General features: G+C 39.7%; 2 protein-coding genes across 5 annotated transcripts in view; both read right to left on the bottom strand.

The window, feature by feature from the left end:
* Nucleotides 1-10,516, bottom strand: part of LOC115682848 (disease resistance protein L6-like) — a 53,908-nt gene extending 43,392 nt beyond the window's left edge. The window contains exons 1-5 of one of the 4 annotated variants that reach the window (XR_008817695.1): nt 9,835-10,516; nt 8,370-9,465; nt 7,788-8,138; nt 5,715-7,707; nt 4,720-5,320 (exon numbers count right to left, since the gene is read on the bottom strand). Coding sequence is in view for 2 of the 4 variants with exons in the window: in XM_056316887.1 (XP_056172862.1) it covers nt 7,071-7,085; nt 7,633-7,707; nt 7,788-8,138; nt 8,370-9,465; nt 9,835-10,403 (2,106 nt within the window). In the remaining 2 variants the exon portion in view is untranslated. Of the gene's footprint in view, nt 1-4,719; nt 5,321-5,714; nt 7,708-7,787; nt 8,139-8,369; nt 9,466-9,834 lie in introns of those variants that run through there. The other 3 variants (XM_056316887.1, XR_008817697.1, XM_056316889.1) reach the window with 3 other exon arrangements.
* LOC115661784 (disease resistance protein RPV1-like) overlaps nt 2,693-22,684 on the bottom strand; it is a 40,372-nt gene continuing 20,380 nt past the window's right edge. Inside the window, exons 5-7 of the mRNA XM_056317032.1 lie at nt 4,575-4,700; nt 4,017-4,166; nt 2,693-3,384 (exon numbers count right to left, since the gene is read on the bottom strand). The gene's annotated coding sequence lies outside the window, so the exon portion shown is untranslated. The remainder of the gene's footprint in view (nt 3,385-4,016; nt 4,167-4,574; nt 4,701-22,684) is intronic.

Consider the following 22,684-nt stretch of genomic DNA (forward strand, 5'->3'; position numbering starts at 1 on the left):
GTGGCGGGCCTTAGGATTTAATTCGGGCAATTTTTATTGGAAATTAGAGAATAACAGTGGCTGTGATTTACTGTTCATGGGGCCGTGATGGGCCGATTGGGACGCAACTTGGATTTTTAGAACCGAGAATTTATGGTGAAAAAGTCCCGTGAAGGACCGGAATCGATTTGACATCGTTTGGTGGGAGAAAAATAATGATTTCTGTATTTTATGTGCGTTTGGAAATAATTAGATCGTGGTGGTGAAATTAAATGTGTGATTGTGCAATTGGTTGAGTTAATTATGTTTGTTGGGTGCACGTGTGGGCTAGATTATTTTAATTATTATTATTGGTCATGTCAAATGCTGAGTGAGCATGGGTTGTGTGTAATTGATACGTGCGCGGGCCACGTGTGATTGGCCAGTTGTGTTTGGTAAATACATGTTGAGCATGTGCCTGTGTGAGAAAGAAATGTGGCATGACGTGTGATTGTGGAAAATTGTGCCGTCCTGAGGCGTGTACGTTTACGCGGGACGATGCCTGGTAATACCGGAAGACTGCCAGCCTGAGGCGTGAACTTCTACGCGGGTTGCGCAGTAGGTGGTAGATGTTGAGCCTGAGGCGTGTACGTTTACGCGGGCAAGAAACATGGCCTGAGGCGTGTACGTTTACGCGGGCCTGAAAGTGTTGTGGAAAGAGGTCGCAGTGTACCTGAGGCGTGTACGTGTACGCGGGTCACTGGCGAGGAATGTGGATGAGACATGATGAGAACGGAATGAGTGCATGACATAAAAATTGTGCATGCTTGCAATTGTGTTGATGTGCCTGCTATGTGATAATGGCATGTGTGCGAAAGTTGTGTTTGGGTGATTGTCTGGAGGTACGTGATAGCCTAGGTGGAGTTTAGAGGTGAACTTACTGCGAAGTGTTCTCACGGTTATTTCAACCAAACATTTCAGAGCCCCCGCCTGAACCATGAACATATTGAGGCCGACTCGGAACCATCGGGTGATCAGACAGCTGAGGAGGATTCAGGTGGTGATGCCGAGGACAGTGAGTCAGAGTGGACGCCGAGTAAGGGCTGTAGGGGTTAGTGCAGGGGTCTAATCAGAGCTTTTGAGGCGTACCATTTTTGGAAGTTAGGATACCAGGTCATCTAGTCCTTTTTGTTATCGGAGGTGGATAGTAAGGTGTGCTTTTGTAAATGAAGGTTGTAATTGTGAATATTTTATAAGTCTCCGAATGGAATCGAATATATGTATATTCTCCCTATTCTCCCCAGTTGTATTTGTTAGGGATTAATTGTTAGTATCCGCTCTGGTTGTAAATCTCTGATGGCGATTTGAGGTCGGCGACATTCTTGGGATGTCGCATAAATCGACCAGTGGTGGATGTCGCGTGCCCGTTGGGAATTGGGGAGTGACACGGAAGCGAAGACTAAGGAAACCTTATGCTTTCCAGGAATCCTTCTTCTTCTGCATTGAGGCTGCGTTGAGACTCCGATGCCAAGAGTAACTTAACGTAAAATGCTCCTAAGTCAGCACCTAATTTCGTGAAGATCATTAGGTAGCTCTGGATGAAGTTTGTTCACGTAATGCATTTCATCAATCTGTTTCCATGTCCATCACAAGATGCATAGGATCTCTACCGAAATTCACGTGGAATGTAAATAGCATGAAGTTGAATGTATCATCCTTGTAAATACAATTCTGTGATACCTATTGAATGAATGCGCTCGCAATTTTACCTGTCAATCTAATCTTGGGCCTGTGGCATTTTTTACCAGACTCGATAAAACCTAATAAGGACGTGTGGATGCTGAGCTGAGCTATCCATAGCTGAATCACGCCGCTTTTTTATTTCCTTTCTTTTTTTTTCTTTTTTTGGGGGTTGAACTCGTGTTGAACTTCACAAAATTGGCAAAAGCTTGTGAATTTTGAAACTGTTAGACTTGCATGGTTTGGAGATTAACCAGTTTTATAAGGTGAAACAAAGACTGTCTAGGGAGAATACTTTTCAATCAGTGACCTTACCTTCTACTACTGGCTTACTGGCACATAAAAGATTTCTCGGCACAACCAAGTACTTCGACTGTTCCCTGGCAGGACAATTAAATCAAGCAACCTTGGAAAAAAATGATCTTATCTGAAGTTTGCGTCATTTCAATTGGCAACCTTTGTTGAATTTCAACTTTTAGGAGGTAAGCAATTTATATCATCTTGGTTTAGACATGTAAGAGTGATTTGATCGGCCTTTGGAACGAACGAAAGCTGTAAGCATTTACCTTCTATTTCTGATATTCCGGAATTAACATTAGCGGAAACCGGAAAATTGAAATTCCTTCATCATTTCGAAGCATAAAGTGCTTATTGTGACCATTCAAAGCACATTGAGCAAGAGACCATTTAAGTCCTTGACACTATGTGATAAGCTGTAGTTCGTACAATACTGTAAAAGCCAAAGTACAGCACTAAAACGTTGGGAAAGATACACTGTCGTCAAATCTACGAGTTACCTGCGCTAGCCCCAGCTTACCTTTACAGTAAGAACCCGTAAGTTTTCTTACTTATTACCAAGAGAAGAGCTCAGGCTGCCATATAGGTCTCTTTTGTCATTTGGCGATTCTCCTTACCAATGTGAAACCTAAAGCTCCATACCTAGGTACCCGAAAAGTGAATGAAAGAGCTTTTATCACGGATTAAAACCTACACGATTGACTATATCCTTCATTGTTTAAGGTATAGCAAAGTTAAGTTTTACAAGGCATGGTTATGAGGTTCAAATTTAAAGTACAAACCAGCAAGTTCCAAGGATCTCACATAAATGACCCACGTGTAAATTGACAAAAAGTAGTGCACTTGAATGCAGTAACACTAGCATCAATTTGACTTGTCTTTTACTGGTAACTCAATTAGCCAACCAAAACCGTCAAAAAGTAATATATCTAAACCAAATCAAACTCATGAAATAGATCCAAAAAAACCATGGTCCCATTCATGAGCAGTTTACAGCGTCCATCTTAAAGGTAGAAAACGGTTGCAAAAACAGCTAGTAATAACTATGCCTACAACAATAGATTTCAAGTCAACTTGCCAAAGTGTGATTGTAATTTATGTATAATAGATAACGATCCCAGGAAAGACTACAATAAATATCTCTTGGAATGACAGAGGACAATAAGAAATTTGTTTAAGTTTCAAATCTTCCTTAACAACAGACTTGGCTGTGGATGTAGGACCTTTCAAGTACCACACGCACTTCTTATTGGAAAATGAACTCCTTTGCTGAGCATGTCTTCTAAATTTTTCAAGAAATGGCTGAATCTTCTAAGCAATGCCAGACATTGCATCATTTGAACCTCTTCAAGTTGAAACAATCAGAGGCCTCACACATGTCATCCCTTTCTACGAAGTATTTCAACCCGATCAACTCACATTAAGGATGGCAGTGCCTTCGATCAACAAAATGCACTGACATTCAATGACAAACAAAAAGCACTAAGAATTTCGAGCTCCTTCAGCGCTTGATATTCAGCATTGAAGAATTCAGTAATGCCTGAATATCACAGATGTTACCCATGAGTGCATTCAAATGATTCTTCTGGTCAACATAATAAAAAACGATGAGAACTCCTTTATTAAAAAGCATATCTTTAATTGTCTTGATCCCTTCATCAACATTACTTATTCTGTCAAATTTCCTTTCGAGGATAATTTCGTTTTTGTAAGTTTCTTAAACTTTAAGTCCCTCAGCAACATTAGAAACCAGCAAAAAGGCGGTTGTTTGAGATGTCTCCCTTAGCACTTCTTGTCAATCTTTAAACCTAAAAGAGTCATCTAGTGTAACTTAAGGTGAATGGAAGGGCTTCTATTACAGATAAGCACCTAGGCATAACCATTTCAAGAAAATGGAGGCAACAATGGAGATCACACAAGGGTCGATTTACATGATTTCAAACCCCAAGTGAGACTTCTCATATGTCCGATACACCGATCATACTGAAATTTAGCCTTAACTATAATATGATTTATGATACCTTGGCGAAGCTCAATAGTTCTCCTCTCCTGTCACAGATGGAAGCTTTGCTGCACCAACTATTGATGCCGCTACCCAAGTGAAATTCCTCTTTCTGCATTTTATTACTTCTCCATAACATTTGCAAATCACACTAAGAAGCACACCTTTCCTGAAAAATAAACCGAATATAAGCATATCAATACAATGTCTTCTTCACAATAGCAACAATGAGTTAATTATGCTGTAATTTTCCAGGATGAGAACCATTGTGCTACGACCTTCCAACACACATTTCATCTAATTGTTTACAGTATAGCAAAGTTATCTCCAATGTGAAGGTATCAACTTCAAAATATATGAAGCAGCAAATCGACAAGGATATCTAATGAATTGTCATAAATCAAATAATAATGATGCAATCGACATGCACACCTCCAGCTGGGAAACATAAAAGCAAGGAGAAACCATTTACAGAGAATATAGCTAAAAAAAGCGAAACCAAACTAGGAAAAGAAAACATATAATTGTATATAATTAAGAACCCCCTGGTTATACGGAGGTATCATAATTTCAATACCTTCTTCAGATTTCCAGGCATCAACTCATAAAGTAATTATAAAGTGAACGTAAAACTTCACTTTGGACGTCATTTTCATTTTCCTTTATCCAGTCTTTGTACAGCTGCCCAATTAGCCACAACACCCTGCGCAATAAGATTTCTATAAGTTTTTCAAACTTTAATTCCTCTCAGCTACATTAGAAATCGGCAACAAGGCAGTTTGAGATCTCTCCCTTAGCACTTCTTGTCAATCTTAAAACCTAAAAGAATCCTTTAGTATAACCGAGGTGAATGGAAGGGCTTCTATTATAGATAATCACTGAGGCATAACCATTTCTAGAAAATGTAGGCAATAATCGAGATCACACAAGAGTTTCATTTACATGATTTCTAACCCCAAGTGAGACTTATCATATGTCCTGGGCAGTAGGTAACGATATTACTGAAATTTAGCCTTAACTATAAGACGATTTATGATACCTTGGAGGTGGAAGTTTTGCCGCACCAACTATTGATCCGCTACCCAAGTAAAATTCCTCTTTCTTCATTTTATGACTTCTCCATAATATTTGCAAATCCCACTAAGAAGCACATCTTTCCAGAAAAATAGACTGAACATAAGCATATCAATACAGGGTGTCTGTCTTCTTCACAGTTGCAACAATGAGTTGATTATGCAGTAAAGTTCCAGGATGAGAACCATAGTTATTATATGACCTTCTGACACACATTCCATCTACTTGTTTACAGTACAAGGAAGTCATCTCCAATGCGAAGCAAGGTTATAAACTTTGAAATAAGTGAAGCAACAAATCGACAAGGATATCTAATAATTTGTTACAAACCAAACCAAATAAAAACGATGCAATAGAAATGCATACCTCCAATTGGGAAACATAAAACCAAGGAGAAACCATCAAAAGAGAATTTGGCGAAAAAAGCCAAACCAAACTAGTAGAAGAGAATGAATGTCTGTACATAATTAAGAACCCTCTGGTTGTCCGGAGGTGTCATAATTCCAATACCTTCATCAGATTTTTAGTCATCAACTCGTGAAAAGGTAATTAAAAAGTGCATGTGAAACTTTTCTGTTTATATCCGTGAAAGAGTTTGATTGCAGAAAAGGGAAAACATTGGTTGTCAGATGAAATAAATTACCTCAATTCGTTTAAAGTTTACACGCAAGGGAACAATTTGTGGTCGGCGATCAAGAAGCTTTCAAGAGCAACGTGCATTTATCCGTCTGTCTTCTCCCTCATATCCATATTCAAATTCGTATCCAGATTCGTCATCTTCTCCTTATTATTCGTCTTGTCACCCACAAATTTGACTGCCATCTCCGAACAAAACAAGAAATTTCCTCCACATTTAATTTCCTGCACCGCCTTATTTCAACCCTTTGCAGTCCCTTCAAGCTTGATAGATATGGCAATTTCTGTAAAGATCCACAGTCATGAATACTCAATGATTTTAAACATTGTGGTAGTTTGCCTTGAATCTCAACCAGATTATCGCAATAGTACACAAAAAGACGCCATAGTTGGTTGAGATTACTTAGATTAGGTAATATCCACACCTGTTGAAGTTCCGAAAGCTGCAAATCTAGGTTCTCCGAACCATCAAGGCCTCGCATCTCTGAGATTACAGAGTGAGCAATCATAAGATGTGATAGGTTCTTCAAATTCGATAGATCCCCCAGGGAACCAAATGACTTGCAATGTACCAAACTTAAGGATATTAAACTGGAGGGAAGGCTCGGGAGGCAACGCAGATTAGGGCATCGGAGTTCAAGTATTTGGAGTCGGGGAAGGAGACTACTAATATATGTGGGTAAGGCGGTCATGTGTTCAGAGTGCAAATATAAGTTTGATAAACTGGAGGGAAGGCTCGGGAGGCAACGCAGATTACGGCAGTAGAGTAGAAGTTCTCGGAGTCGGGGAAGGAGACTACTAATATTTGTGGGTAAGGCGGTCATGTGTTCAGAGTGCAAATATAAGGTTGATAAACTGGAGGGAAGGCTCGGGAGGCAACGCAGATTAGGCCATAGGAGTTGAAGTAGTTGGAGTCGGGGAAGGAGACTACTAATATCTGTGGGTAAGGCGGTCATGTGTTGAAAGCCCAAACCCAAGGATAACAAACTGGAGGGAAGGCTTGGGAGGCAACGCAGATTACGGCATTCGAGTGCAAGTGTTTGGAGTCGGGGAAGGAGACTACTAATATCTGTGGGTAAGGCGGTCATGTGTTCAGAGTGCAAATCCAAGGATAATAAACTGGAGGGAAGGCTCGGGAGGCAACGCAGATTAGGGCATCGGAGTGTAAGGTATTGGAGTCGAGGAAGGAGACTACTAAAATCCATGGGTAAGTGGGTCACAAAATGACAAGAGTTTAGGAACAGAGTCTGCAGTTTGCTTAAATTCCCAATCCACCGTGGCATCAGATATTCTTCCACAGGCCCATTAGATTCCCCAGCGTCATCGCGTGGGCCAAAGGTCAGTGACAATTTCTCTAAATTAGTCAGGTTTGAGAGATCTGGAAACGTATCCATGTGCAATGCACACAACCATAGATGGATAAGACTTTCAGGAAGCCTCGGTACTACGTTTATTCTAACATTCACCAATCTCAAGATCCTTAGGGATTGATTTCTGTAGATGCAATTGCCAATTTCCACTTCCACTTTCAAACCACTAAATTCAGCATCTATTTTTTCGAGCTTCTCAATCATCCAAAGGGCATTAGGTATTTTGCTCATTGCAGTCCAAAACATCCTTACTAATTTCAAATTTTTCAACTTTCTGACGGAATCGGGTAGTTCTTTAATCCTCATTTGGGATATATCCAACTCAATCAGCGATTCCAAGTTTCCAATTGTATCCGGAAGCCTCTTGAACGATGTGCAACATACTAGAGATAGGTATTCAAGGCTCGCAAGATCTCTACCCAGCTCGTCTGGTAGCCTCCGAAGATAGGAACAATGACTTAAATCTAAGGAAACTAGGCTTTTCAAATGACAAATCGACCTATCAATTTCAGTTAATGATTCACAGCTCGCTAGGATCAATCGTTCTAAATTTACCTCAGCAGAGAAGATGGGAGTTCTCTCCAAGCAATTGCATCCGGTCAATTTCAAAATTTTCAAATTCTTCATCACCTATAAAAAAAAAACCATGCAAAGATTACTTTTGAATCTCATAAGATGGAATGATAAGTGTTGTCTAGCATATAACATACCTCCATATGGCTCCACCCCTGCCAATCATGCGTAATCTTACTCCAGGATAGATCAAGAACAACCACATTCTCCATAGAGAAATTTGCAATCTTAAATGTTGGGGGAATACCGTGCCAAGAAAGCCAACGTAAATGTGGAAGGAGATCTAAATTCTCCTGAAAAACATTAGTTGGAAGAACATTTGATGGCAATTCGTGCCAAAGAAGCCTCTCTTCTGCGCGAAAATATTCCTTCGGACCGTTAACTTGAAGAAACCGCAAATTTGATATTCTCTTAAAGTCCTCACAAGTAAAATAGTATCGCCGCTCACGGTCAAAGCGGAGACGAAGAGCTTCAACTTTTGTTTTTCCCTGCCCAATGGAAAATTTTAAAAATAAAAGAGTTGAAGCGAAACACATTTATTCAAGTTCACTATTTTAAGGGGTTGAGTTGGAGTACTATCGTTCCTTTAATCTCGACAGAGCAAAAATATTGGTTTGAGTTGGTCACAATAGTGCTAGAGAACACAAAAAAGTAACTCGATTTTTTTAAACGAAAATGTCCACAAGTAACATGGAGATTTATCGCACGGGGGATTTTACCTCATGTCTCCTCAGCAAATCCAATGCTTCCTTGGGATCCCACACCCTCCGTTGCTTCTCTATTTTCATCTTACTTTCTTGACGAACTATTTCTCTTCCGAGGTCTCTGAGTTGGTCATGCATCCACACTTTATTATACTCTACAATCTTTATCAAAGACATGTTCTGCAAAACTTCTATAGTTTCTTTCGGAAAAAATTTAGATTTTTCCCAAAAATAAACCACAATGTCTTTGTCATATCCAATGAAAAGGCAAGCTATATCGAGGAACATATGCTGTTGTTGAACTTCTAACGCATCAAAACTTATTTTTAGCTTACTCTGAACTTCCAAGGGAGGAATATTTTCCAACTTCTCCAATATGTCATCCCACCTTTTCTTTTCAGTGCGAGATAAAAGTGAACCTATGACCTCAAGAGCTAGCGGAAGACCTCTAGCAATGTCTATTGCCCTCTTGGATTGGTCAATATACTCAATCAAAGGAGAGTCTCTTCTGAAAGCATGTTTGCTAAAGAGCTCAAGAGATTGATAGTCATCCATGCCATTGACCTCATAAGTGCAGTCCACTTCCGGAACAATGAGAACATCCTTCTTTCTTGTAGTAATAATGAGTTTGCTCCCTCTACCAAACCAATCACGTTTTCCTACAAGTGCATTCATATGATCCTTTTCTTCCACATCATCGAGAAGAAGGAGGACTCTTTTATTAGACAACCTGTCTTTAATGGTCTTAATCCCTTCATCAATATTTCTTATATCTGCCCATTTCGTGTTGAGGATGTCAAAGATGAGCTGATGTTGCAAGCGGTGAATGCCCTCGAGTTTTGACGTTTCACGGACGTTAGAAAGGAAGCAACAACCCTCAAAATTTTTTGAAAGCTGATTGTAGATGATTTTGGCAATAGTCGTCTTTCCGATGCCACCCATTCCATGGATTCCTATAATCCGTGTTTCACTTGTCTCAGCACCAATCATTTCCATGATTGCATCCACATGGTTGTCAACACTGACCAAGCAATCTGATACCACCAAATAAGCCTTTTTCAATTCTTTGAAAACCTCCTTGGTGAGTTTTTTTGCAAACTCGCCTTCTCGCCTAGTGTTTGTTGGAGGTCAAAAGGCAATGAGTTAGAAAACTGTGTTGAACAAACTATTTTCTGACGAGACCAAATTGAAAACTATAGACCTATTTGAAATGTATTCTTCAACGATTTATTCCATTGTAGATGAATTAGCGTTGGTACAGACGGTTAATGAAGAAGCTGAACTGAAAAAAATGTCGTTTGGATTGAAATAGGACAAAATTGGGATTGTGCCATTAGTTGATGTGATTTCTGCGGGATAACTTCAGTATCATAAAATTCAATTTTAACAAGACTAACACAACTCTGAAAAAGAAACCGATTGACATGCTTCCAGTTTTAATGATACAATGAACATCAGATGGAATGCTAAAAGCAGTCACCTGTTCTTCTCGCTATGCAGGTCCCATCCGTTTATTGCCCCAACTGCACTGAGAGCATCCTTCCACTCTTGCATAGTCTTTTCGTCGTGTCGCTTCTTGTTTTCATGTGCAAGAAAGGCCTTTGCATAACCCTCTGTTTGGTATCGAACCTCTGAAGGTGCCACATCATAGAAAATGGGCATGATCTTTTGTCCACTCTTTTTCTGGCATTGGACCATCTGGACTACCTCCTTGAGACACCATACACTAGAGGCATAACCTTTCGAAAAGATAGGTATTGAGATCTTCGACTGATTAATTGCTTGGAGAAGTTCTGGGGCAAACTCTTCCCCCTTGCGGAGATCTTCGTCATCCTTAAACGCACGGATTCCTGCATCTTTAAGACTAGTGTAAAGGAAGTCGGTAAAACCTGCTCGAGTATCTGGTCCTCTAAAGCTCAAGAATACTTCATAGTCATATCCTGACGAAGTATCCATTCCTTGACCTTCTGTTGAAGTGTGAGTAGAAGAAGCGCCTCCTGCTGTTCCATCATTTTCACAGATGCGTCTTTTTTTGGCACTCCCCTCCATTTGATCTCACTTGATCTTCTCTTCAAGAAAAAAATTGAAAAGTATAGCAGCAAAACCAGTGGCAGTTAGAGATGGAAAAAGTTTAGAGGCCAGAACCACAGATGGAGATCGCTGTAGGTATAGAGTAGATATGCAGAAAGTCGGGGGCCAGTTTGCTAGAATTGGTCAATAAGAATGATTCATTGCAGCCCGTCAAAGTTGACAAATACAGCTCCGTACTGGAGCGGATTTCCGATAGTTGGAAGGCAGCTGCACACAGCATCTAAGAAAAAAATGAACCTCTGTTTGCCCAACTCTTTTCTTTTTTCCTCAGAAGAATGCCCTTGACAGTGATGTTGTGTCGGATCTTGACTTACTATACTACGAAATTACTGGTCTATACATTGATTGCCAAAAAAGCCTTGATGCCGGCCTCATCCCACCCATCCTTTGGAAAATTCCCTAGCGCTCGAGGCAAGGTAGGAATGTTCGGGCTGAGCAAAGACTTTACTTTAAAGTAAGTTCAGGCTGACTTTTAAACTAACCAAATCGTGCAGAACTTCATCGAGAAAGGGATGCTGCTTGCCTTCCCGGAGTCCAAGAGGCCGATGCAGATCGACAAGTAGACCTTTGCTAAGCGGGTCCATACTGCCGGAGTTGCTAAAATGGAAGAAGAAAATCCGTTACCAGGTTTTGTCGACGACGATGAATGAATAAGGGAACCCCGGACTTGCCCAATATAGCATCTTCGTTAATCGTATTGAGCTAATCGGAGCACCGAGAAGTCACTCACGTCCGAAGCCGGAGGTTCGTGCTCAGTCTCAAAATCTCGTTTAGCACACTGCAACCAGGGACACCACCTTAGGGAGCTTCTTTGGCTGGCCATGCTTGGCCGACTGCCTACTTTCTTATCCCATCCACCGCCCTTCATCTAACTGCTTTAGTCAAGCAGTCACGTGCCTCTTCCTTAATTCCATCAAGCCTTCTGCTACTCGAATTGCCTCCCACCTCAATTTTTCTATTTTATGTCCACCGTCCGTCATAACGCAACTGAAGAAAGAAAAAAAACAACTGCGGGGTAAATAAACTAGTGGAATTCTAAAGATGGGAGCAATCGAGCGCTTTCGGTGGCTAAAATAAAATAAAACTCAGAAAACAAAAAAATACAGATTGTAGTTATAAGCACGCTCTCATCTCAAAAGATGAGATCTGTCACAATATCAAAAAATAATCAGCGACCGATCACCAGAATTATCGATGATGGGCACACGCCAAGATCTTCCCCTCCGAAAACTACGGGTTGCAATGCGCGCCGAGATTCGGTATTCTCCACATCATTGTCGTACGAAAATAACTGCAGCAATATATTGAACCACCACAGATCAAATGCTCCTAACAAACTCCCAGATTAAAATTTACAAAAAAAACAATTGCGGGGTAAATAAACTAGCGGGATTCTAAAAAGATGGGGGCAATCGAGTGCTTTCGGTGACTAAAATAAAATATTAAAAAGATGGGAGCAATCGAGCGCTTTCGGTCATTATTTTTTTGAATTTTAATAATCCTGTCTTTGTGAAGTTTCTTCGCACTGTAAATATATCATCCATTGGATTTTCGGACAACACCGCCTCGCGATAATTGCCCACACACCTGCCCGCACCGCGTCTTTGCTTGTACATGATTGTAGTGTCACCTTCGGGGTTGGGGGTGTCGAGTTGGGGCCTATTTTGGGGAAAACTGCCCCCGGTCTTTGAGTTGCTTTTTTTTTTTTTGGTCGGAGGTCATACGAGTTGTTGATTATCAATTGGATGTCTATTTTGCTGCTGCCAAATTATTCCAATGCCCTCATGGCGGGGACCTAATTTTTCTTTTTAATGGGAAGTCGGTTGAGTATGTAGGTGGCAATTGTGGACAAATGACATGAAGGGATGGAAAATGTAATTCGGAAAGGCTTCCAAATACTCTTCTCAACGAAATTCATGATTTAGTGAGAAAGTCGCCCTATACAAAGGACAAAGATTGAAGGCAAAAGCAGATCCCCTTGTTATACACCCCCTGGAGCTTTTCTTAGTTCCCCATTCCTAAAAAGCTGCATATTGTTAATCGCAATAAATCGCTTGACGGGATCCACCAATGAACCAAGAAGTCCAGCCACGTGAATTCACACCTTAACCTATTAAACGCCTTGCCTTGCCCAAGTCCACCTTGACTAGCATGTAGCCTTCCTTCCCCTTCATTTTCCGCGGTTAATGAATGATTTCCTTAGCAATGATGATATTATATTGGATGTGATGACTCGAAACGAAACTTACTTGGTTGAAGTCAAGTTTAGCTTAAATTTCTGCAATCAAATCATGATAATCTCAATGACAACACCGAAGGAAATATTACAGAGGCTAATAGACCGACATGCTCCAACCGTTCAGGAAAGTCAACTTTGAAAATCAAGGTGATAAGAGTTTGGTTGATACTTTCTGAATTCCCAGCACCAAGCCAGAGTTTCTCAATTTCAAGAACGACAGAATAGCTCACAGTCATCCACTGATGTCGATAAAATACTGCTTAAAAGTCATCTGGTCCTGGCATTTTAAAAGGCCCCCTTTCCAAACATTGCAATCTAGATTTTATCCCTCCACAAACTTTAAAGCTAATCGTGGGATAAGTTGATAAGTCGATTAAGCCAATAGACCGAGTAAGCCTTCGCTCTTCTACTATGTACAGGTTCTAGACATAGGAGACAACCAAACTTCACGCTCAACTGACCACAGATTGTAAATATTATCTTCCATTGGAAATCCGGACAACACGTGTCTCGATAGATGCCCACGGACTTGCCCGCCGATCGCAGGGATGACACTGCTCGAGGCACGCTTGCGTCTTTGCCTGTACATAATTGCAGTGTCACTTTCGCACTTGGTGGCGAGTGCATGAGCGATGTGAATGCACCAACACCAGCAAGACTTCAGATTTCGATAGTTACAGGTGTTGATTAAACGGACCGATTGATAATTAATAAGGACAACATGGAGGAAGCACATGGTGGGGGAGCCAAGGAGGAAAAATAAAATCTCGCTAGATCCGGAGGTGTAAAAATGTTTCCATTCCGGAATTCATAAGTTCTTGAGTCTTTTCAGACGTAGATCCGAGCGTGACAAAAAAAATTTAAGACTGAAGCTATTAATCACGATGACTCGATAAGTAAAAAAAAAGGACTCTTGGAAAGTATTGAATTTCTTGAATCAAGACCAATGGAAGATCATATTTGTTCTTTGATAGCCTTGGCTTTGCTCATACTCCGCTGAACTTTTGTTTTACTGAACGAAAGTCCAAAAGTCTCGTTGCAGATTTTTTAAATCAGACTCCTTCCATTTGAATTGAAATTGAGCTTCCACCGTTAGCTCAAAAGCCCGGGGAAAAAGATAAAATAGGTGGGATCCACTGCCTAACTCCTTCTCTTTATAAAGGAAAAGAAACACTTTTCGTATAGATGCATGGGGGCCTTAAGTATCAAGACACTTTGTTCCTTCTTTACCACAGAACATTTTTTTTTTTGGTCAGCCACCACAGAACATTAAGGAACTAATAAGAGGAAGATTTTTTTGATTGACTTTTCGGTAGGTCATTGAACTTGGAGAAGCCAAAGGATTGGATGAATATGCAAAGAGCCGTGGGCCAGTTTTGCTGCAAAATTGGTCAATAAGGATGCTTCCTCGAAGCATCACTCCCAGCCTGTCAAAGTTTGACAATTATTTGCGTTCCTTAACGCGGCAAAATCACTGGACATGTGGTGCAGAAATTTTGGGGATTAGAGTCAACTTTTGCCCCCCAAACAAATAAACGGAAAGATTCATTCAAAGTCGAAGTCAACAAAAGCAGACATCAAACTTCCAACCAAGTTCGTTTCCCCCCAACCTAATCAAGGTGAACTTCGGTCGGTCTAGTTTGATGGGCTGATCGGGCCAAGAAATAAAACCAAGAAATAAAAGACAAGTGCTGTGATGGCATACGTTAGACAAGGGGCCAAGGTAGAAACTCTGAAATTATCTACTAAACTTATTTGTCAAATCTGCGATATAGACATCTTGGTGCAATATAAAATCGAAAGGTCAGGACCTTTTTCAAAGAAAATTAAGATTCCATGTAAACTTAATACAAAACTGAAAATTTATGTTCTCCATGATAAAGTAGAAAGTTAAGGACATTTTTAATAGCAATTTGGAAAGCTCAAGATTCTCTAGATCTGGAAAATTCAGTTTTTCCAAAAATGACTTTTTTATAAAAGAAAATGAGAACCGTTTGTATTTTCAAACTTGTATAGTATCTATTTTCACGAATCCATTCATTCACTTGCTAAGACGATTTGATCAATATCACTTAATAAATTAATTTTAGTATACTTATTAACATTACTTGTAAATAGCCCGGATTTATTTTGTTAAACTTCAAATGAAGAAAAGCCCGTGCTTATAGAGTAAAAGCACACATCTTTTTTAACAACATTGATGAAAAAAAAAAGACCACATATTGATAGCAACTGTAATTAAGACACCATTAAGTAAAACCTGTTATGCGAAACGGTGAACTCATGTTATTTTACAGATTATCATTGAAAATCCCCATAAATCATTGAATTTGTGTTATGGAGTCATTCATCAAATGCTGCCGGCCAAAAGAAAGAAAAATCATTTTATCAAAAGGTGGCTTTAACATTCGTCCAACTTCTTTTTAGCACTTAACTTTTGTTCTCTCCTTTCCGGGACAAGAAAGAATATGAAGGGATATGATTGTTCACTTTGGATCTCTTCATTGGAACCAATTATATGGTCTACCGTCATTCAAATCTGACTTCTATCAACGACGTGAGCTTGCAAACACTTGTACAATTTTATCCCGAAGGGTAATAACTTTCCCAAAAAAAGAAAGAAAACAGATGGAACTGTCCCTCCCATTCTTCCTCCTTTATTTAACTTAGGGTCAGTTTATTTGATGAGAAATCATTTTTCGGAAATTTTTTTCCATACTTTCCGGTGTTTGAATTACGTAAAACTATTCGATCGATGGAAAACGTTTAACATGGGCTAATAAGCTTAGAGAAAATGATTTGGCAAGAAAGAATCGTTTTCCTTGATTTCTATCCTAATTTCTTTGTATTCGTTGTTATTTTGATGGATTACTGAATAAACAAAGATGATATTGATTCTACTTTATTAGTCATTACATGTTACTTTTAACGATATGAGCCGCCTTTAGTGGATTTACTTATTACCAATTAGGATAAAATCAATTTTTTCATCTTGTTTTCACCATAATCAAATTCTTCTGGTTTGCTTTCTCAGAAAATGAATTTCCTAAAAACATTTTCAAAGCGAGATAAACACACCCTAAGGGTTTGTTTTTATATGATTTTCGATTTTCATATGATGGTATTTGATCGGAGGAAATCGCAAGATGAAATTATCGATGAATGTGAGAATCGGAGATCGATTTGTTATCATGTGATTTTTGTAGGTGGATGAGAGAACAAATGAATCAGTATTGAATTTTACCGAGTGATCTAGTGACATTTGTTTTTTAATCTTTTTGATGAAATCTCTATGTTTATGGAAGTCTCACTGTGAGGCACAAAGTACCAAATAAAATGAATCATTGGTGCGATTCCTTCTTGAGCAAGTTGGTTCATGGACTGTTCGTAGTCCAAGTCTTCGTAGACTTTGACTTGGACCCTCTAATTCGGTGATGTTTCTATCTTCTTGCACCAACCGTACGCAGTTCCATCTTTTTTTCTTCTTTCTTTCCAAGAAGGGTAGCTAATGTTATTGCCACGTTAAAACGAGGCATAGGGAGCTTAGGTTTAGATTGTTGGCGTCCGTATCAAAATCATATCGACCAATCTCATGTAATTTTTAATCTAATGATTGTATTTCGATGTAATGCAAAACTATATGTATGCGGCACGTTCCATTTCCATTTAGTTAAATTAGATAGTATCAACTTTTTTATTGATTGATGACATGATATGCTAAACTATTTAAAAGAAAGTTTTCCGAATAGATGGTGTTTGCTTGCAAGTATTTTTCTATTTTCTACATCAATTTTGTGGTAACTAAACATTCCATGTTTCACGATAGAAAACAAAATCTTGCAAGATCTGGACATGTAAAAATGTTTCGTTCCGGAAATCATAAGTCCTTAAGTCTTTTTAGACATAAATCTGAGTGTGACGAAAAAAAAAATTTAAGATTGAAGGTATTAATCACAATGACTCGATGAGTCAAAAAAGACTCTTGAGAAGTATCAAATTCCTTAAACTAAGATCAATGGAAGATCAAATTTGTTCTCTGATAGCTTTAGCTTTGATTATACTCCACTAGACTTTGGTTTTAGTAAAACGAAAGTCCAAAAGTCTCGTTACAGATTTTTTGAGGTTTAATACCACAAAAAACCTAAACTGGTACACTTGTGATAATTTTACCCCAAATTAATTTTTTGACCACAAAAAACCCAAAACCGATACACCTATGATAAATTTACCCCAAACTAATATTTTAACCGCCAAAAAACCCAAACTGATTTATTTGTGACAAATTTACCGTTCATTAGTTTTCGTTAAATTGAATTAATACCACGGAAAATGACAAACTGGTACACCTGTGACAAACGGAGGATAATACATAAAATTGGTAAATTAGTCAACTGCCACGTGTCATTTAACAAAATAATTTGGCAGTAAAATTTAATGGAAACGAACTAAGGGTAAATTTGTCATGGGTGTATAAGTTTAAGTTTTTTATGGTCAAAAAATTAATTTGGAGTAAATTTGTCACATGTATACCAGTTTGAGTTTTTTTATGATCAAAAAATTAATTTGGAGTAAATTTGTCACAGATGTACCAGTTTGAGGTTTTTCGTGTATTGACCCTTTTTTAAATAAGTCTCGTTCCATTTGGATCGAAATTGGGCTTCACCCATTAGCGCAAAAGCTTGGGGAAGAAGAGAAAATAGGTGAGATCTGCTGCCCAACTCCTACTCTTTTTAAGGGTAAAGAAAAGGACTTATCATATAGATGTGAGCCTTAACTATCAAGACCTTCGTTCCTTCTTCACCACAGAACGTGAAGGAACTAGAAAGACGAAGATTTCTGTGAATGACTTTTCGCTTTTGGTAGGTCATTGAACTTAGAAGCCACAGGATTGGGTGAATATGCATAGAGTCGTGGGCCAGTTTTGCTGCAAAATTGGTCAGCAAAGATGCTTCCTTGCAGCATCGCTCCAGCCTGTTACGTTCCTTAACGCGGCAAAATCACTAGACATGTGGTGCAGAAATTTTGGGGATTAGAATTAACTTTTGCCCATTGAGCCTTTTAAGGACCTGCTTAGATCCAACTCCTACTCTTTTTAAGGGTAAAGAAAAGGACTTTTCGTATAGATGCGGGCCTTAACTATCAAGACCTTTGTTCCTTCTTCACCACAGAACATTAAGGAACCAAAAAGAGGAAGATTTTTCTCAATGACTTTTCGCTTTCGGTAGGTCATTGAACTTAGAAGCCACAGGATTGGGTGAATATGTAGAGAGTCGTGGGCCAGTTTTGTTGCAAAATTGGTCAGTAAGGATGCTTCCTTGTAGCATCGCTCCAGCCTGTCAAAGTTGACAATTATTATGTTCCTTAACGCGGCAAAATCACTGGACTTGTGATGCAGAAATTTTGGGGTTTAGAATTAACTTTTGCCCATTGAGCCTTTTAAGGACCTGCTCAGGTTCAACTCCTACTCTTTTTAAGGGTAAAGAAAACGACTTTTCGTATAGATGCAGGCCTTAACTATCAAGACCTTTGTTCCTTCTTCACCACAGATCATTAAGGAACCAAAAGAGGAAGATTTTTCTGAATGACTTTTCGTTTTCGGTAGGTCATTGAACTTAGAAGCCACAGGATTGGGTGAATATGCAGAGAGCCGTGGGCCAGTTTTGTTGCAAAATTGGTCGGTAAAGATGCTTCCTTGCAGCATCGCTCCAGTCTGTCAAAGTTGACAATTATTACGTTCCTTAACGCGGCAAAATCACTGGACACGTGGTGCAGAAATTTTGGGGATTAGAATCAACTTTTGCCCCCCCAAACAAAGAAGCATGCAGATTCATTCAAAGTCGAAGTCAACAAAAGCAGACATCAAACATCCAACCAAGTTCGTTTCCCCCCATCCTAATTAAGTGAACTCCGGTCGGTCCAATTTAATGGGCTGATCAAGCCCAGGCCCGAATTAACTCCGAAACATAAAGCCTGGTGGAAATTATCGGGCTTGATCTTCATCAAAGCACTCCCCTAGCGATCAATCAAATTAAGAAAAGATCACACGTTTATTTCGGGGTGAACCATCCTTCGCATTTAACCCCTCGTTAGTGTCAATAATTTGCTTGCCACAAAGCATTGCAGTTAGACATAAAATTTATACTTTGTGCTGATTATTATACAAAATACTATTAAAGTAGAGTACATGAAACCAATGTGTAAGCCCAGTCCTGTGTCAACATAGATGGGAAAAATTATTCACGATTATCGTATTAAAACATTGAGCCACTAACAAGTGTAGTAAATAAGCTCACGAACAAGATGTGACCTGTTAGATCCCATTTGGAATCCATCTCAATTAGCATTTCCAAATTCCCAATCAAACTCGGAAGCCTCTCCAATGACTGGCAAAAGTTTAGTGAAGCCTCTGCAATGATTATAACGATTAAAAAAAATATCGACTCGCCCCAATCTCAAATATGAAAATTCTCTATTTTAGATAATGTTTTCGGAGGTGTGGCTCTTCACTCTCTCGGTTAATACTTGTGGATTATCTATTACAAAAGAAAAAAAAAAGAAGGCGAAAAGATTAGAAATTGCAGACAGCGGGAGACTATTCCATGTTAAACTTTTAGAATTGGAAAAAAATTTTGCCGCACTTCTATTCATTTGAAATTAAACAATTTGGGTCATTATTTCAGATTTACCTCAACATTAGATAATGTCAAACCAAGGCCATTTGCAGCTGGAAAGATTTTTTAAATTTAATTAAGAATCATTACACCTTCTCTTCAACTCCTGTGAATCCAATTAAGAGCCTTGCTCTACACAAAAAACAAACTGGACATGCGTTTATCGCTGTAGAGTATTTATCTTCTACACCTTACAATTTTGAGGAGGTTATTGCCGTAGAGGTGATGCCGTAAGTGCTGAGATATTTCACACACTTTATAACAACTAGTTTATCCCATACGACATGACGAAGGTTAACGTACTCCTGCGTGAAGCATGGGCATCGAACAACTTCGGATTCAATAATATGAAGCAGCAATTGAAAGGATACCTTTGATAAATCACCGTATAGTAAATTGACAAAATATTGCACTTGGAAGTTATATAAATTGACTTGACCTCACTAGGTGAGTTGATTAGCAATTCAAACCCATTGAAACATCTAAACCAAACCAAATTAAAACAAAGAAGATATGAACAAGGGCATATAGGATTACAAAACCATATAAGAAGTCAACATGCCAAGTGCACATGAAAAGAAGATTTGCGTAAACCTCTTTGTAATTCATATCTATAACAGAAGAGGAGGCACTTCTTATCAGAAAAAAAGTACTTAAACAGAGCAGGTATCCATTATTTTCTCTTTTGCAGAAACTTGCCGAGTTTGATCAAGCAACTCCATAATGTGCTGAATTTCCAAATCACCCACGGTGAAGTATGCCTATCCGTTTTAATTTCTTTAACGTTGATACATTAGGAAGCTTCCGGACTAAGTTGCCGGAGGAGATCCATAAATTTTCCAACAATTCCGGTCGACCAGATTACCACAATGATGTAAATGAAAAGCCATTAGTTTCTTCAAGCCACTCAGATCATCCAATCTGCCCAGTTGGTTGAGTTCATTCAGTGCCAAAGTTCTAAGAATTTCCAGACTGTCAAGGCTTGGAATTTTTGTAACTGCGCAGTACTCAATTACAAGTTCTGATAGTTTCTTCAAGTTTGATAGGTCTATCAATGTATGGGTTGACTGGCAATGTCTGATTCATAAGGGTGATAAACTTGAGGGAAGCCTTGGGAGGCACCGCAGACATTCATTAGAGAGTTTGAGTCTCTTGAGATGAGAAACCTGCGCAATATCTAGTGATTTGGTGGTCATTGTCGAAGAGGACAACTCTAAAGACTCCAATTTGTTTAACCTACCAATCCACCGGGGGATAGCATCTTCCACGCCATTATCAACTCGGTATGAATATGCAGACAGATAAGACTTTCTAGGAGCCTCGATACATGGTGTATCTCAGCACATGTCAGTTTCAAAATATTCTGAGATGAATATCTCCATATATCCTTGGAATTTCTATTGGCAAACTCTCACTAAGCTCCGCATCTATTTCTTCTAGCTTTTCCAGCTTCCATACTGCACTCTATATCACTCTTATGGCAGAGAAGCTCATCTTCAGTACTTTCGAATGCTTCATGATCCCGACCGAACCAGGCAGCTCTTCTATATCCATGTTCTACATATCCAACTCAGCAAGTGATTCCAAATTCCAGATTGAGTCTGGTATCCATTTCTTATCAAAGACTAGTGCTCAAGGCTTATGTGGAATCCAATCAAGTCAGGAAGCTCCACGATCAAGCGTTCTCTCAAACATTCCATTGAACCAGGCTCCCTTGGGAGGTGGTGGAGATCAATCTATCTAGATTCACATGTACCTAAAATCTAGCATCTAACATGTAACAGCCCGAATTTCGATGTAATTTCCGGGATCAATGAAACTGATATTATTTCGCATTTCATTTTAGTAAGTCTCACCCAGAGCTGATCACTCTCGGGATACTAACCAATAGGGTATGGCTAGCTAGAAGATGGTACGTGGACCGGGGACCCTGTCGCGAAAGGGATACCGATCACGAGAGACGTTGAGGAAATATTTTGAGCCAATGTGGGCTGATCTTAGGAAAGAGTAATGGATTGGGTTTGGCCAAGGCCAACGATGTACGATTGGGACGCAGGTGATTCTGCAAGACCAAAAGTGCACGTGGTCAACCACACCGGAACTTGAACCTAATGATTGTGACCTCGGGAACTAATGATAATTTCTCATTCTCTCAATGATCGAGACCATCACGATACGAATAGCCCTAGGTCGATACGCGTAACCTCTAAACAGCCGCCCGTTAGTGAGAGACTCTGAAATTGAAAGTTTAGCGAGTTTTGTTCACGGAATTGGGCCCGGATTTCGGTATCGATTTTCAAAGGCTTAAGAGACTATTTTTAGGAATCTGACGTCATATTACGCTGGCCACTCACATGTGGAGTTAGTACGAGTAAAAATTGGAATTTCGGTCCGGGGGTGAAAAATTACGATTTTGCCCCCGGGATGCCAGCGTTGCTTTTCGAGGCCAAATGAGGTTATTTTTCGTGGCCGATGCCATTTTTGGGTGGCCACGCTTACCAGGAGTCATTTTGGACAAAAACTGGAATTTCGACAAAAATTGGAAAAATAATATTATTTTATTCCCGAAACTTTGACGTGGATTTTCGAGGGCTTGCGCGATGAATTTCGCGATTCCGACGCCATATTATGTTGGCCACGCATATATGGAACACGTATGTGCGAAAATTGGAATTTCGGTTCGGAACCGGAAAAATGACGGTTTTGCCCCTAGGCCATTTTTGGTTCCGAATTTTGGGAAAATTTTAAGGAAATTAATTAAATTTGGACTTATCTTAATTATGGCAATAAAGGACCTAAGTGCCCATGAATTATTGGATAAGATCTAATGTGAACCATTGGATGAGGGGTAAAATGGTCACATTGGCTTGATTTTTGACACTTGGCACCCCTAGTCTAGATGTTTGACCAAGATAAACTCTCTCTCTCTCTCCTCTCACCCTCATTCTGGCCAGAACAGCTCCCTCTCCTCTGTAGCTCACTCCCCCTCTTCTTTTTCTCTCTTGATTTTGCCTTGCCGGAGCTTGCCGTTGGCTACCGGAGCACGCCGCCGACCGCCGTGCCTCGCCGTCGACCCCCTTGGTCCCCCGCCACAGCTCAGCCTCGGTTCCGTCCATTTCTCTCTCCCTTTCCCCCTCTTTTTCCCTCTTTTTCTCTCTTTTTCTCAATTTCTGTTCTGTGAACAGTACCTCCGGAGCTTCGCCGGAGCTCCGATCGCCGTTCCGTCGACACCCGGCTGTTTAGCATGTCTATACGTCGCCGTTCAGCCCAGTCCGTACAGTGACCGTACAATTTACTGTTCACGTCCGTACGGTCACTGTTCATCCAGA

Source organism: Syzygium oleosum, unplaced genomic scaffold (genome assembly GCF_021117445.2).
Source record: "Syzygium oleosum isolate NSW1041296 unplaced genomic scaffold, Sole_v2.1 Sole_v2.01, whole genome shotgun sequence".
NCBI classification, from domain to species: Eukaryota; Viridiplantae; Streptophyta; class Magnoliopsida; order Myrtales; family Myrtaceae; genus Syzygium; species Syzygium oleosum.